Below are 16,573 nucleotides of genomic sequence, written 5' to 3'. Positions count from 1 at the left end.
TCTACCCTGCTACTGAAAATCCCCTTTAACAAAGAACACATTCACAGAAAACCCCCAACCCATTCAACAGCATTTGTGCCTATGGGGTGAAGCAAGTAGTGGATACTCTTACGACTATGAAATTAAGATGGACACTTGTCAATTCAATGAAGCACTATATTCAGTTCTGGTCCCCTAACACAGTTTTATTTAAACAAAGTTGTAAAAATAGAAAACAAAGTACAGAAGAATTAAACTCTGAGTGCTACGACCTCCATCCAGAGTTACTTATTTACTTGTGTATGTCATACATTAGGACTAAAAGTGAACAAGAAAAACTGCGAGTGGCTAATACAGAGCATCCAATTACCTGGCATATTCTGAATACATAATTCCAAATATGACAGCACTAGAATGAACTCATTGTGAACTGTTGATGGTTTGTATAAATGTTTAAACTGCTCTTTTGAGAACCGAGTTTTGGGGAAAGTGATAGAACAAACTGTTTAAGGTTCCACAGTAGCTGCTCACAAAATGCCATTTACAAAAGAGAGATCCCAAACAATAGCCTCAATAAATAGTTTGCTTTAACTCTCTCATTTTAGTTGTTCAGCAGTGGCATATCAGTGTCCATTGGCACAGGAGCAAGTTCACACAAATAAAATAGTGTAGCTTCACTAGCTTCTGCTTCTGTCAGTGGCTCCAGACGAACCAGTTTGCTTTGGGTTGGTTGAGGATCCAGACCACTTTCCAGGAGTTCATCCACTTCTATTGGTTTATCCACAGAAGATACTGATTCAGGTGTCATATTTGCATTCTCCACTGAGCCTGAATTTCCATCAAGGAATGCAAGTAGGGGAAAGGCAGTATATTGAATGAGCTGTTTATCTGCAGGGCAAGAAACAAACCAAACCAAAATAATTACTCAACTGCTCTATATTCCTATAGAAAAGGCTAAAAAATGAAAAGAAACTTGTGCAATGTACAGCACAACTACAACTCACTTTCCAAACATACTGGGTACCGTATTTTTCATCCCATAGGACACACCTAGTTTTTTGGGGGGGAAATAAAGGGAAAAAAAATTCCCTTTATTCTCCCCCCCCCCCAAAACCAGGTTGGGGAAACCGAACCAGGTCGAGGAACAGCGGGATGACGGCGCTGCGCCTCCTTGCTGTCCCCCAAGCTTGTGGGGCTGGCCGATGTCTGTCCGGCGCGCGGGGCGCTCTGCTTCAGGACGCCTCTTGCGCCGGGCGGCAGGCTGCTATCCGCAGCGTGGGGAGCCCTGCGGGGAACTCCCACAGGGCTGCCTAGGCTGCGGATGTCTTCCTGAAGCCTGGAGAGCGAGAGGGGTCGGTGCGCACCGACCCCTCTCGCTCTCCAAGCTTCAGCGAAAGCCTGCATTTGCCCCATAGGATGCACCCAGATTTCCCTTTCATTTTTGGAGGGGGGAAAGTGTGTCCTATAGGGCGAAGAATACGGTATATGTTAACTATTTTATTCATTTCATGTCTAAAATAAGGGTATTTATGAATGCGGGTTAAATTTTACCCAATCTAAATTTCTGAAACTAAGAGAACTTGCATACCAACCTGATTTGGGGTCAGAATTAGGCACATCTTGTGTAGATGGTTGAGTACTATTAGTCTTCATAGTTTCAATTCCCTTTGTCTCCACCTTAAAAGCAAGCATGGTTACAAAAATCAGATGACTTCGTACTATTTTTTTTTAGGAACACAGAAAACATTTGTCTAGAAGATAATATTACAAGTAAATGTTCAGGAACTTATCTAGCAGCTGGGACACAGGAGTGTTAGAAATCTAGACTGTCACCATGGGTAAAAAGGTAAAGTAAAGGTACCCCTGCCCGTACAGGCCAGTCGTGTCCGACTCTGGGGTTGCGCGCCCATTTCACTTAAGAGGCCGGGGGCCAGCGCTGTCCGTAGACACTTCTGGGTCACGTGGCCAGCGTGACAAGCTGCATCTGGCGAGCCAGCGCAGCACACGGAAACGCCGTTTACCCTCCCGCTAGTAAGCGGTCCCTATTTATCTACTTGCACCCGGGGGTGCTTTCGAACTGCTAGGTTGGCAGGCGCTGGGACCGAGCAACGGGAGCGCACCCCGCCGCGGGAATTCGAACCGTCGACCTGACGATCGGCAAGTCCTAGGCGCTGAGGTTTTACCCACAGCGCCACCCGCGTCCCGTCACCATGGGTATATTCACCCAATCACATTCAAATTTTACTCTAGAAAACATGTCTAAAATAAGGAGAATACATTTCAAAATGATGCAAATCTCCCGTTTCAAAAGCAGTTCTTAGCCTGTGTTTTTCGCCCTCTTTTGAATGCTACATGTACTTTGATAATAAGTTTTTAAAATAATGATGTGTTAAACTGATGTTCCGGGCAGCATGTGCTGCCCCCCAATATAGAACTTGAAAACTTAAGATGCACATGTGTAATTTTTCAAAATGCAGAAAAAAAATCTGGAAAGCACAAAAAGGAAAACAGCTGCATCTTTAAATAATGTGTCAATATCAGCCTTGTTAAGGCACACAAAATGTTAAAACAAATATTAACATGCTATATGCAACTGTATTAATTAGACAACTGGCCATTGACATTACACCGTATTTCCCACTGCTGTGCTACTTTAAAACTTACTTTTGTACTATTGATATGACCTGTAGGATTCATCTGCACGGAACTTGAAAAAAGCTGGACAAGACAAAATGTACACCAAGTTTTAAAATTCTATATTCTAGATATAAATTGGGTGACTTATAAACCAATCTAATCTTTTGTGCCTGAAATAGCCACAAATAGAAATGTTCTGCACAAATCCTCAAACACAAACTACTATTCTGCTGCTCTCTGAAACTGCAGTCTCAAGCTGTTGTTAATATAGATCTTTTAAGGTATAACATTTAAAAAATGCAAATATTTTTTCTTACACAAAATCTTTGTAAAGCCAAATTTGTGAGGAAAATAGAAGTAAAAAAAATATAGTGTAAATATTTACATCAACCAGGAGATCTGGATCTATGCTGAACTGTCGTCCTGACAACATGGCCTGGAAATCCTCTAAACTGCAATCAATGCTCTCAAGATAATCCAGAAGTTCCACCCTACAGGAGTGCAAGAAAACCCCATGAAATTCTAGCTTTTCTGAGAAATATATTGTACAAATGAATCAAAGTGCGGAAGAAAAATGAAGGTAAAGAGGACAACCACTAGGATTATTTGGAATTAAACAGGTAAGAGTATAATTCTAGGTATCTGCAAGTGATCCATGATGTTGAGTGGGGGTATATAGTGGATCAAGCATGCACTGATTCTACAGAAGACCACTAGTCTTTCAGTAAACACTAAGCATGAGATTATTCAGTATTAAAAATGGAAACAAGCACCTACTCTAAAAGCTATCTGTACCTTGACTACAGAATCCAAAACTAAGGAATACTGAAGAAATACTATTAATTTGATTTATATACCACCCTTTATTCAAAAGATCCCAGGGCAGTGTACAACATTAAAAACATATTTTAGTTAAAGGTAAAGGAACCCCTGACAGTTAAGTCCAGTCACGAATGACTCAGGGGTTGTGGCGCTCATCTCGATTTACTGGCCGAGCATATAAAAAAAATATAATAGTAACAGTCTCCCTCTCCTTAACAGGCCACAGATTATTTAATACCCAAAGGTAAAGAGGTATGTTTTTGCTTGGTGCCTAAAGACATGTAATGATGGCACCAGGCTAGCATTTCTGGGGGCGGCATTCCACAGACGGGGAGCCACCACTGAAAAGGCCTATTCTTGTGTTGCTACTCTCTGAACATCTTGGGGAAGGGAGACATAGAGAAGGGCCTTGGATGACAAGTGCAGGGTCCGTGTTAGTTTGTATGGGGAGAGGCGGTCCTTAAGGTATTGAGGTCCTGAACTGTGTAAATGGGTCAGCACCAGCACTTAGAATTGGGAAACATTTGAATCTCACCCACTATGCCATGTTCAGAAAGCAACAAATCAGAGAACTAGTGCAAATTTAAATATTCATGTAGCTCTTCTTGAAGCTCTTAAAAAGAGAGAGAACAAGTGTGAACTTTAAAGATGATTTGAAGAATGTGACTCACTTTCCAAGAAGATTGATATTTTGTGAAATCACTCCATTCTCACTGAGTATTGAATCCATCATTGAGACTGGGTCTTCTGCTGTTAAGGTTGACTGGCTGTTTAACTGAACAGCACCAGACATTAATGGGCTTGCACCATATGGGGAAGGACTGACAGAATCACTGGATGGAACTGTGGCTGGTTCAGCAGTTGTATTTTCATGGATTATAGGAGCATAGTCATCCTCATTGTCATCTTCGACTATTACAATGTCAGGACTATAACTGCAATAAAGGGATATAAAAGGATGTCATATAGAGGAGGGAGAAAGGTTGTTTCCTGCTGCTCCAGAGAAGCGGACACGGAGCAATGGATCCAAACTACAAGAAAGAAGATTCCACCTAAACATTAGGAAGAACTTCCTGACAGTAAGAGCTATTCGACAGTGGAATTTGCTGCCAAGGAGTGTGGTGGAGTCTCCTTCTTTGGAGGTCTTTAAGCAGAGGCTTGACAACCATATGTCAGGAGTGCTCTGATGGTGTTTCCTGCTTGGCAGGGGGTTGGACTCGATGGCCCTTGTGGTCTATTCCAACTCTATTATTCTATTCTATTCTATTCTATTCTATTCTATTCTATTCTATTCTATTCTATTCTATTCAATACAATACATAGATAAAATGTGATTCAAGAGAAGCAACACCCACATTTCCTTTGCAGCTCATATTAATGTAGAGAACAGCTATTAAACTGCTGCCCTTGTTATGAGCTACATAATGCTATTGTTCTGCACTTCCTTAAATGCTCAAATACTGAGAATACCAGTACGTTTCTATTTTTCTTTTTTTTTGGAGGAAGGGTAGAAGAGGGAAGTACCTGTTTGTTGGGGTCCAGGGAAAGAGAAGAGAGGTAAGCTCTTCCAACTCAAATGTGGCTAGGATGGCAGGTGGTATCATATTTTAATTTTCTTTTTTTTTATCCTGCCCCCAGGAATCTGCTCCAACATACCCCATTTCATCCTATACTGGCTGGGAGTATATGCCTGTGGAGCTTTTTGTGAGTGTACATCAGGGAGACTCTAGCAGGTGTTATATGACATCCCACTGCAAAGCTCCACTCGCTCCACTGATAATAATAATAATAATAATAATAATAATAATAATAATAATAATAATAATAATTTATACCCTTGCCCTCCCCGGCTAGGACCGGGTCCAGGGCAGCTAACATCAAAGTATAATACATTAAAAACATAAATCAAACAAACGATTAAAAAACAGCTTAAAATCAAATTTGGAGTAGAATAAAATCAGATTATTCTGATTTCACGGATTATATCTATAGGGGATGGGAACACTGAGTGCTCACCAGGTGCAACTGTTTGTGCTGGTCTTATATGAGCCGGTGGAAAGGCTTAGGGCAGCCACTTGTATACTGGGTCTTACAACAAAAAAAGTGGGGTGTGTGTGTGTCCAGAATGGGCCCTGACCATAGGCCTGTTGGAACAGCTCCGTCTTGGACGCCCTGCGGAAAGATGTCAAATCCCGCAGGTCTCTTGCGACAGAGCATTCCACCAGGCCAGGGCCAGAGCCGAAAAGACCCTGGCCCTGGTCAAGGCCAGCCTAACCTCCTTGAGACCCAGGACCTCCAAAGTGTTATTGTTTGTGGACTGTAAGGTCCTCTGCGGGGCATACCAGGAGAGGCGGTCCATAGGCTTTAGGATGGCTCCCTTAAGCTTACACCTTTCACCAGTTACCTTTCAGAACAATTTTGATTTAATGTTAAAATTTATAGACTAACCTATTGGATATATTGGATCTTATCTTTTGATTAAACAGTTATCTTGGGATCTACACAAGACCTAGAGGGTTAAACTATCAAGTAAGATAGGGACATAATTTCTGTAGGTCAGTGTGCCTGAGGATATTTAATTCCAAATATGTACAAATATTTTTTTCTTACTTTGAGTCTGAAGCAGCATCTTCACTGCTTTCTGGAGTAACCGGAGGCTTTTCTTCATCACCAATATCATCAGTTATATCATAAATAATAATATCGTCTGACAGCTGTTCTCTCTGCTTTAAGCCATCAGTCCTGCTGTGTGGTACCTGCCCATTTACAAGAACCAAAATAGATTTACAAATCATTAGGAATTCAGACATCATACTAAACAAACATTTAGGAGGAAAATGATACAATTTCCAAATGAGCTGTATTGACAAATGTAAAAAGCATCTTAAAACGAGAATCTGGAGAAACCACCCTCCCCTTAACTTTGTAAAGTAAGGGTGAGACAGTAAGTACAGTTCTGAACAAAAGTTGCCATCCTAATTAGGAAGTTTGTGTGTACACAATAAAGAGGGGGGGGGGGATACATTTTCACCTTCACAACCAATGTAGGCCTTAGAGGGTTCAAGATGAATGGAAGAAAGTTACAACATAGTTAAATAATTTGTGGGAGAAGATGCAGAAAGAATGCAAAATCTACAATGTGTACAGACAAGACTTCTTCAGATTGTGTTTAAGGGGAAAAAATAGCTCCTACATCAATGACACCTGCTTTTTTAGCTGAATATTTTGCCCTGTTTCCTCCTCATTTAGCTTATCAAAACTAAACAATAATCTGTCAATGCAGTATTGGGTGTAAATGCTATGGAAAAGCATCACTTGGTGCCCCCTCACTTTCTGTCAACAGCATTCTTGGTACCTTACTGCTATATGCCTGATCTATCTTCACTCCATATAAAGGAGAACAGCCAATGCAAGGACTATGTGAATAATGATTACTGTACTCTTTTTCATGGGGAATATTGTATTTTCTCTGGCCAACCAAGCAGTGATTCTGCCCATTTTTAAATACTTTCCTTAAGTATATTTCAGAATTAACTCACATGTTTGTTTTCTGCTGGTTCTTTGACTATCTGCTGGAATATGTTGGACTTCGGTGTCCCATTAGTATTCAGAAGCAATGGGCTAAATCATAAAAGAAAAAAATGTTTCTAAAAAACACAAGGATTTAAACTTATGCTTCTATAAACACTATATATTCACAAAATAAACCTGTGTTACAATTCCAGTATCGTCAACCCGATGCTTACCGTTTTCGTTTCAAACTCACAAGTTGGTTATTCTGAACAAGGGTGACAATGAACTGTACAATCTGCAGAGAAAGACAGAATGTTGCCTTTAGAAAAATCCTACACACAATTAAAAGCAAGTTCAACTGAACTCAATAGTTCAATTTTATTTTTTATGGTACTATACAGAGTCAAGTAGGCTAGAATTAAAGCCTGAAATATCAAAGGCTTAGAGTCACCTTCCTAATAGGAAAGTTAAGAACAAGAGGATTTAGAGGTCTGGGTGTCATTCTAATGCAGAGATAATAGTGCAAATCCCTAAACAGCCTAATTTTTGTATGTTGTAGATATCAGATTTGTCTAAAAACAATTTAAAAATTATGAGATGAAACTTAAAGGCATTCAAAATATAAAACATGGAGTTCTGCAAGTTTTATATTTTGTGTATATCCCTGTGTTTAATCTCTTAACCATTTGTTATACAATTTTAACACAATTAGATTATTAATGCCCTTGACATTTCATGCTACCATATCCTAAACAGATAATCTGAGCTTTTTACCACCCACTATCCAATTTATCTCCGAGAAGATAATTTCAAGCTTTATTGAATTATTGCAAGTCACCTACCATTCAAGCTACCAATTTCCACTAAAACCCCTGCCCCTTTACAACACACAAATTACTGCTTCCCTCCCAATTTTGCACTGCATTTATAGATGACTTTAAATTATTCTTCTGAAGAAAGAAGTTACATAATTACCTTTCGAATAACTTGCTGTTGCTGCAGATGTTTTGCTCTCAGTTCTGCTACTTCCCGCCAAAGAGATTCATTTTCTCTGTTTCAAAATGTTTACAGTCAATATAAGGATTACTAACTGACCTAGATAAAGGTAAAAAGTTAAAGGACCCCTGGACGGTTAAGTCCAGTCAAAGGTGACTATGGGGCGCTTATCTCACTTCAGGCTGAGGAGGCAGCTTTTGTCCACAGAAAGCTTTCCGGGTCATGTGGCCACCATGACTAAACCACTTCTTGTGCAACAGGACACCGTGACAGAAGCCAGAGTGCACAGAAATACAGTTTACATTCCCGCCGCAGCGGTACCTATTTATCTGCTTGCACTGGTGTGCTTTCCAACTGTTAGGTTGGCAGACGATAGGACAGAGCAATGGGAGCTCACCCCATCACACATTTTTGAACTGCCGACCTTCCAATCGGCAAGCTCAAGAAGCTCAGTGGTTTCAACCACAGTGCCACCCGCATCCCAATAACTGACCTAGTGAAACTTGGAACTGTAATTATACCTTATTGTTAACTAAGCCAAAACATATATAATTAAAATAATCACATATTCATGCTTATCCCCCACCCCTTTTCCTATTTTAGATTGTGAATTCCTTGAAACAGGGACCTGTCACACTTCTTTGTAATACAAAATACACAAAGACAGCATTACAGTGGTACCTCAGGATAAGAACTTAATTGGTTCTGGAGGTCCATACTTAACCTGAAACTGTTCTTAACCTGAGGTACCACTTTAGCTAATGGGCCTCCCGCTGCTGCCGCCACGCGATTTCTGTTCTCATCCTGAAGCAAAGTTCTTAACCTGAGGTATACTATTTCTGGGTTAGTGGAGTCTGTAACCTGAAGCGTCTGTAACCCAAGATACCACTGTACTCAGTTGCCTTACTCAGAACAGACCCATTGAAATGGAAGACCCATAGTCATGGCCATTAATTTCAATGCGTCTACTCAGAGTCACATTTAGGTGAACACCAGCCTTAATAAACAACTGTTTCCTTAAAAGTGCCATAAAACCACCAATAATGATATAAATAATGATGATAATTATAGTAGTAGTAAATACCCTGCCCATCTGGCTGGGTTTTCCCAGCAACTCTGGGCAGCTTACAGCATATCTAAAAACAGTTTTAGATGAACTAGTAGTCTTTCATACTCATCCTCCTGAAAAATCAAGCTAGAAATCTTATTTACCTCTTGAGAGCAGATAGCCTGGATTCAATAGTCTCTTGTTTACTTTGAACCTTCTGAGCACTGCTTATGATTTTAGACAGATCTTCCTGACGAATTTTATTTTCTTCAGGCCTTGAAGAAGAAACCTGTAAGAATTATCACCACAAATTTAAGTTAACATGTTACTTTTAAAAATATGGATTACAGTGACTATTATCTGATAAATAAGGTTTTGCTCTGAATCCATGCAGAGTTTTGTACTTCTGCTTTCAATTAACAAAAATGTACACATGGATGGAACCTGCAAGATCATGTAGGGATCATATGCCATCTGAAAATGAACTAAATAAACAAAGGCTATGCTGAATTCAAATAATTCAAAAAGAATAAAAAGGGGAGTGCTATGTACGTATGTATGATTATTATAGGGCAGAAAAGTCAAGAGAATAATGGAGGGATATTCAAGCTGGATGGTCAGGGCCTTGTTCCATCTCTTACAGAGAATTCCCTTTTCACCCAGATGCTTACCAAAGCTACTTTATGCAGGTATCATAGCAAATAAGTAGCAACTGAAGAAATAAATAGTGCAAACATTCCATGAGGTCAGATGACAATTTTTGCAAGCGTAGGGGATGAAGTGTGGAAGGTAAGCAAGTGAAATCTGACATAGTTCAAGTTGTGCCAAATGAAGATAAGACTCTGAACATCTCCCTGGATTTCTGTTTCATTGGTGAAGCGCTTCCTTAGACTCATCAAAATAGGTCCAAGACTTGCTTCTGCTTTTAGATCAGAGAACTGGCCATCCCCCTTTGTTGAAGGCATATTTTAGGTTACAGTAAGCCATCCTTGATCTGTAGTTCTAGATCTTGATGTGACTGAAGGCTTGCATGCAGTTGTTTTGAACTGTTGCATGGCAGTCTTGTTAGCATGTGCATTGCTTTGTACTCAGTAAAACTGAATTGTACTGTTCCTTTTTTGCAATCTAGATTTCTGTTCCCACTTCCACTATCTGTAAGATCCTAGCAAACCCTCACATGGATCTACGTCAGTGCTTACAGAAGGTTCAAAGCTTCCAGACTCCCTTTCACTAACCTTTCTTTTAATGTGCTCCAGTAAGTCTTCCCGTCCTTGCTTGAAGTAGGGGTGTTGGAATTCAACAGGGCCATCTCTTTCCAATTTGACAATGCCAGAGTCAACATGGACTACCTTACGAAAACCATCTGAAAAGAATAAATCAACTATGGAAAAGCCTACTAGAATAATCAAGGCTACAATCCTCATTCAGTTGAGTGAAAAATGTTGCTGTCTTTGTGCAGGTAGCAGCACTGCCTATTCACATTTATTTTGCCTTTAGTGAAAGCTATTCTGCTACAAGCTGCCCTTCATTTGTACAAGTTTCTGTGTGACTAACCCTAGGTGCATTATCAACCTATGCAGGGTCCCATTTTGTTTCCCTTCCAGCCTTATTACCGTATTTTTTGCACCGTAACACTCACTTTTTTCCTCCTAGAAAGTAAGGGGAAATGCCTGTGCGTGTTATGGAGGAAATGCCTACGGGTGGCATGCCTACGGATTTTCCTCCTCTAAAAACTACGTGCGTGTTATGGTCGGGTGCGTGTTATAGAGCGAAAAATACGGTAGTCCCGGGTTTTATCTTGGGATAACAAGGCCGTTCTCATAAGAGCAGCGGAAGGCAGAACAATAAAGCCAACCACAGCCTTCATATATTAGTACTATAAAGGCTATACCTAAGAGTTCTAGCTTTAAAGTGCCACTTAAAATATGACATACACATTCAATCATCACAACGCAATGCTGTGTTACAAGATGGGTGTCCTTCCTAAAATAAGGAGATGAACTTATACTGCTACGTGTCATGTCAAAACCTGTCCCTTCTGGAAGAAGATACTATCAATATCATGGGATTTCTTTTTTATAAAGCTGCCACACATGCTCTCAAAACACTTATAAAAACCATTATTACTGGTTGTCAAAAATGACTGAAGTTCACACAAAAACCAAGCTGAAGGCTGCAGCTATGAGGAAGGCTCGTTGCTTTGAATCAATTCTCTCAGCGTCAGCTGTCCTTCTCCTAGTTGAGATTCCTGCATAGATGACCCTCTGGGTCCCTTCCAAGTCTACATTTCTTTGATTCACTCAATATGCTGTATGCATTCTGCTTGTTTCCCCTTGCATTCCAGTCAGTGACTGCAGCTGAATGCCTTACGATACTGTTTTGTACAATAAATGATTAAAACTGAGGAAAAGTTAGAATCTGTTATTACAATAAAAGGTAGAATCCATCTCAGAACTGAATTACATGGAGTTCAATGTTTTAAATGTAGACCAGTATAGCTAAAGGTTAATACTACATATTGTTATAAAACTCACACATATTCAGCTGTCTCACAAAGCTTGCCATGTTGTTGTGCTTGAAGTACTTTGGAAGAATCTCTTTGGCAAATCTTTGTTCATCCAACACAAGGAAACTCTGTCCATTCTGCAATGAAGATCACAGTCACATTCAATGCCTAAATAATGTGGTTAGAAATGTAAAACAGTTTCTTAAGCATAGACTATCATTAACCAAATGAAAAACAACAAAGCCAGCGGATGTGATGGGATACCTGCTTAAGTCTTCAAAGTGGGTGGAGCTAAATTTACATAACAACTTCACTAGCTCATCGAAAAAATTTGGGAGAGAGATCCCAGCAGACTTTAGGGATGCCAAAATTATCAATCTCTTTAAAAAAGGTGATAGAACGAATTACGGAAACTATCAAAGCATCTCTTTATTAGCTGCAGCCTGCAAAATTCTTGCAAGGATCTTAGCAAACTGTCTCCGAACAATATCCGAGGCTACCCCTCCTGAATCCCAAAATAGTTTTCAACCTTCTAGGGGGACAGTGTACATGATTTTCAGCGCTCAACAGCTTCCAGAAAAATGCTAAGATCAAAACTAACCCCTGTACATAGCATTTACTGACCTGACTAAGGCCTTTGACACTGTAAATCGTAATGCCCTGTGGACTGTCCTCCTTAAAATCGACTGCCTAGATGAATTTGTGAGCATCTTTTGGCTCATCCATTATAATATGACAGCAACAATTGCAGATAATTGCTCTCAAAGTGAACCATTCACAGTGGGATCAGGTGTTAAACAGGGTTGTGTTATCACCCCAACTCTTTATTTATTATTTTCATTGCCATGATCCTACACTTTGTCGAAGGGAAACTCCCCACCAGAATAGAAATCATATCAAACAGATAGAAAGCTCTTTAATTTGAGTAGGCTGAAAACAAAGAGTAAGGTTACCTTAACTTCTGCCATAAAGCTTCAGCATACTGATGACAACATAGCGTGTGCGCACTCAAGAGGATGACCTCCAAACCATCCTAAATATCTTCACATAAGCTTATAAAAAGCTTGGCCTATCGCTCAACATCCAAAAAACCAAAGCACTGTACCAACAAGCACAAAACAACGCCTCTGCATAGCTACAAATCCAACTCAGTGGTGTAATGTTGGAAAGCGTCAATCACGTCCCCCACCTGGGCAGTTATCTTTCCACAAGGGCTAACATTGACGCCAAAATCCAACAACCTTTGAGCTCTGCGAGTGCAGCTTTCTCCCAATTGAAGTGCAGTGTGTTTGTGGACATTCACAGGGAAACCAAAATGCTTGTTTAAAAAGCTATTGTACTACCAACCTTACTGTATGCTTGTGAAACATGGACCATTTATAATGCAACTCCATTGATACAAGTTAGGAATCATCTATTGCATCTTGCTCCTCACTATTTTTATGCTAATCTTTGTGCATACTGAAACAATGTGCAGAGTGCAGCCAGATCAGGTAAATCAGGAAGAAGGGGCTAATTAAAAATGAAACAGATAAATGAGAATCAACTGCAGAATGATTCTGCTGCATACATACCCGAGTAATATTCATTCTTATCATGGCTGAGCTTAGAATATTTCAGAATTGTTATTTATACTTACATAAAAATGGAGACAAAACACACGCATATTTCCACAACTCCTCAAGGTTACTCAGATAAAACATGAAGGAGGCAGACCATATTCCCTATTAGTATGGTATGCATGTTGCTCAGTAACTGGAAAATTACAAAGACGAGAATTCTTGGTTGAGAAAATATTCAAATGCTCTGGTCATGAAAGAGAGCAGCCCAAAAGGCTTATTCTTCCAACTTGTCTCTCCGTGAAAAAGTCTACTTGAAAAAAAGTTTCATGTGCACATCAGAGCACATGTGCAGTGTGTACATTATTGGTGGTGTTGGCGTTTTTTTAAAAAATATTGTTTACAAAATTAATTGCAAGATTTGGCCTGTTCTGCTTGTCCCCTGCAAATTTTGGGTTTCCAACTGGTGGCACCAGTGACTACACCACTGTCCTTGGTCTGTTACCTACTGCTTCCCTGTTGTCAAGCGCTTCGGTAGCATTCTTTATTGTACTACTTCCTGAAAGGTCTTTAGGAGAGATTGGATGTTTTCAATTGTTCCCATTACCTAGATGAAGACTTGACTAAGTCACCACATCTGCAGCTTTCCACAGAAATGCTGCAAGGGAAGATGAAGAGAGATTTCCTGGACAAGCACTCAGGCAGAGCTTTTAACCTTTGCTGCTACCAATGCCCTTTCTATATTGTTTGCCCCTTCATCTACCCATAACACCCTGGCTTTTGTTTCTTTGCCAAATTGGTGTACATGACTGCACAAATTCCTGCAACTTTATCAATAGAAAGTGTCCTTCCTCTTAAAGAGACCTAAAATGGATGTATGGACATACAAAATGGACTGCAAATGAGCAATAGGAATGCAGTGTAAATCTTACTGCTTATATTAAGATGATTAAATAGCCTATTTTTACCTACCAAATAGTTCCTAAGCTTGGAATCAAACAAAAGAATTACGTACCTAAAACTTCATATGCTAAAAATAAAGTGTCACTGTTAGCAGGATAGGGAATGTGACACAAAAACTATGCAAAAGATGAATGCCTCCTGAGATCTGGACATTGTTTGTCTTAGGCATACAAAGACTGTTTGAAAATTGATCACCAAAGCTTTCCTACCCTGCTGTTCCAATTTGTACAAGTTCCCAGACAATTGTGATGCTAATGAAAGAGGACCTCTTCTACATTGTTACAGAAAGAGTGTACTCAGCATTCATCAATTTGTTCATAACAATCTCAGTTCTTTGCTTCTCACCATAAGGTTTTATTCATACAGGTGTAACTCCTTCCATAATTCTTGGAATTTGTCTATTCTGGGCAAAACAGAGAAGCAGTAATCTAATGACCTGCAGCCCTTTTTTTGGACCACATATGGTCTACGGAGCTACTGAGCTGCCACCTCCTCTTCTCCATGTAAGCCTACCTACAGGGGAGAACTACTAGAATCAAACCTAGGACTAGAAACTATAGTGATTATCTAGCACTTTAGTGCATTCAAAATGATCCACATCTCAATACACAAGACAGCTGTTTTGACTAAAACAGACCAACATGGCTACCTCTGTTTACAAGAGAATTGAGTAACCTTTTTTGACTTGAGAACCACCTTCAGCCCTTGCTGATCTCCTGGAGCTACAGACAGAGGTCTAAACCTCTCTGCTGACTCCAACACTTTGTGTGTATTTATATTTCCTTGCCAAAATTAGTGGACTCTTGGAAGTCAATAAAATGGCAGGTATGTGTGTTAGTGCATGAGAAGAGGCTGAGCCAGTACCTGTAAAGGCAGTTCTGCCACTCCTGCTTAACAGTTTTGTAAAGCCCCATGTTGTGGAGGTAATAGGCAAGATAATACTGCAATGCTTCACCTAGAACTACTGACCAAGTTCATGCCTAAGGAGAAAATAATAATAATGCATGAACCAGGGACTCCCCCAAACCAGATCTTAACACAGTCAGTAAGATGCTCACGACCTAAGTATGTCCTCTTAACTTGTGCCTTTGTTTGTGTGTATGCCACACGCAGGAACACCCCTCACTCTCTGGTTGCGGACTGTTTCCATACAAGGCGTTTCTCCTACATGCGAACCACCTCCGTGTTAAGGAAGCGGGTAGATATGTACTGATCCACACGTGCCTACGTCAAAGGCACGTTTGGGAAGGGTCGCGCGGCACATCCTCCTCCCCTTTATATTTGGCTGCCTGTCGCCTCCCTTCCCCTGGAACTTGTTTCGCAGCCATTAGGTAGACGGGGGGGGGGGGAGGTTCCATGTTGCGGGAACCGAAGCGCGGCCTTCAGATTACCGAGTGGTGTGTATAGACGGCTGCCGAGGCCGCCTTCTCCCCCCCCCCGCTCCCTCGGACGAAAGCGCCCTCATAGCGAACCCGAGTGCGCCTCGGGCCTCACGGGGCCCTTCGCGGGTAGGCCGCGTGAAGCCCCCACGCCCGTCAGGAAAACAGAAAACGTGACCAACGCCTGACCACGCCCCCTTCCCTTCTCTCTCCCCCCCCCCCGACCTTTTGTCCGATCAAAGGCCCAAGACGCAACACAGACGCGAAGATGGGTGGCTGAGGGGACACGGAGAGGAAAAGGGTGGGAAGGAAGGAAGGAGCGCGCGATCCATGAAACGGCGACGGGAGATGGCGGGGAGGCCGATGCCCTCCCTCATTCCCGCCTCGCTCCGCGCCGCGTCGCCTACCGAGCGAGGAGGCCTCGCCTCACCCCGCTCCCCTCACCCCCATCCTCCTACTCCTACCTGGCTCCAGGTGATGAGCTGGTTGCTCGGCGCGTCGCCCACCAGCGCCCAGAGCTTGCTGAGGAAGGCCGGGACTGCGGTGGCGGCGCCCGCGTTCGCCGCCGACGTTACCGGCTGCTGCTGCTTCATCTTCGCCCGCTGAAGTGCGCCTGAGGCAGTCTTGGCCGTCGGTGCCGCCGTTGTCCTTCGCTACCGATGCTAATACCGTCGTCGCCGCCGCTCCTCCTCCTGCCTGCCCGCTCCTCCCCCCGCAAGGCGCGTGCGCGCCGCCCCGCACGCGCCGTGGGGGGGGGCCTCGCGAGTTCTTCGCCCCGCCTTTTACATAACGAGTCCACGTGCGCGGCCCTCACGTGCCACAACAGCGAGAATTCTCGCCTTTCATTGGTCGCAAAAGCGTCGGAGCGAGCGGAGGGGCTCCCATTGGCTCCGGGCGCGGAATAAATAAATAAATATATAAATCGGGAGACGGAAATTTCCACCGACGTGGAATGCAAATTTGGAGAGAGCCGTATGTTCGGCCAATCAGGGGGAGCTTCTCCAAATAAGAATGGAAGGCAGGAGCGGCAGCGGCGCGCACGAGGGAGGGGAGGGAAGGGAAGTGGGCGAGGCTCAATGGTGGTGAAAAATCAAAGGGGGGGGGGGAAGGCTCTGGGTTGGGAGGCGGTGGCGTTGGAATTAGAAGGCTAGTATTTGCCACTGAAGTTGCC

General features: G+C 42.0%; 1 protein-coding gene and 1 long non-coding RNA gene across 2 annotated transcripts in view; both read right to left on the bottom strand.

The window, feature by feature from the left end:
* LOC308583653 overlaps positions 1-16,573 on the bottom strand; it is a 186,276-nt gene that overhangs the window by 101,999 nt on the left and 67,704 nt on the right. The gene's annotated exons all lie outside the window — the stretch shown is intronic.
* HSF2 (heat shock transcription factor 2) lies at positions 165-16,082 on the bottom strand. The gene is made up of 13 exons (XM_081187837.1): positions 15,867-16,082; positions 11,530-11,638; positions 10,231-10,358; positions 9,160-9,284; positions 7,927-8,002; positions 7,185-7,246; positions 6,978-7,059; positions 6,049-6,212; positions 4,110-4,373; positions 3,002-3,107; positions 2,644-2,697; positions 1,572-1,656; positions 165-867 (listed from the first exon to the last, which is right to left on the bottom strand). Exons 1-13 carry the CDS (start codon positions 15,993-15,995, stop codon positions 581-583), a joined length of 1,671 nt encoding a protein of 556 aa, XP_081043963.1. The 5' UTR covers positions 15,996-16,082; the 3' UTR covers positions 165-580.

The sequence above is a fragment of the Podarcis bocagei genome (assembly GCF_964188305.1).
Source record: "Podarcis bocagei genome assembly, chromosome: 3".
Classification (NCBI taxonomy): Eukaryota; Metazoa; Chordata; class Lepidosauria; order Squamata; family Lacertidae; genus Podarcis; species Podarcis bocagei.
This window is presented reverse-complemented; position numbering and strand designations above follow the sequence as displayed.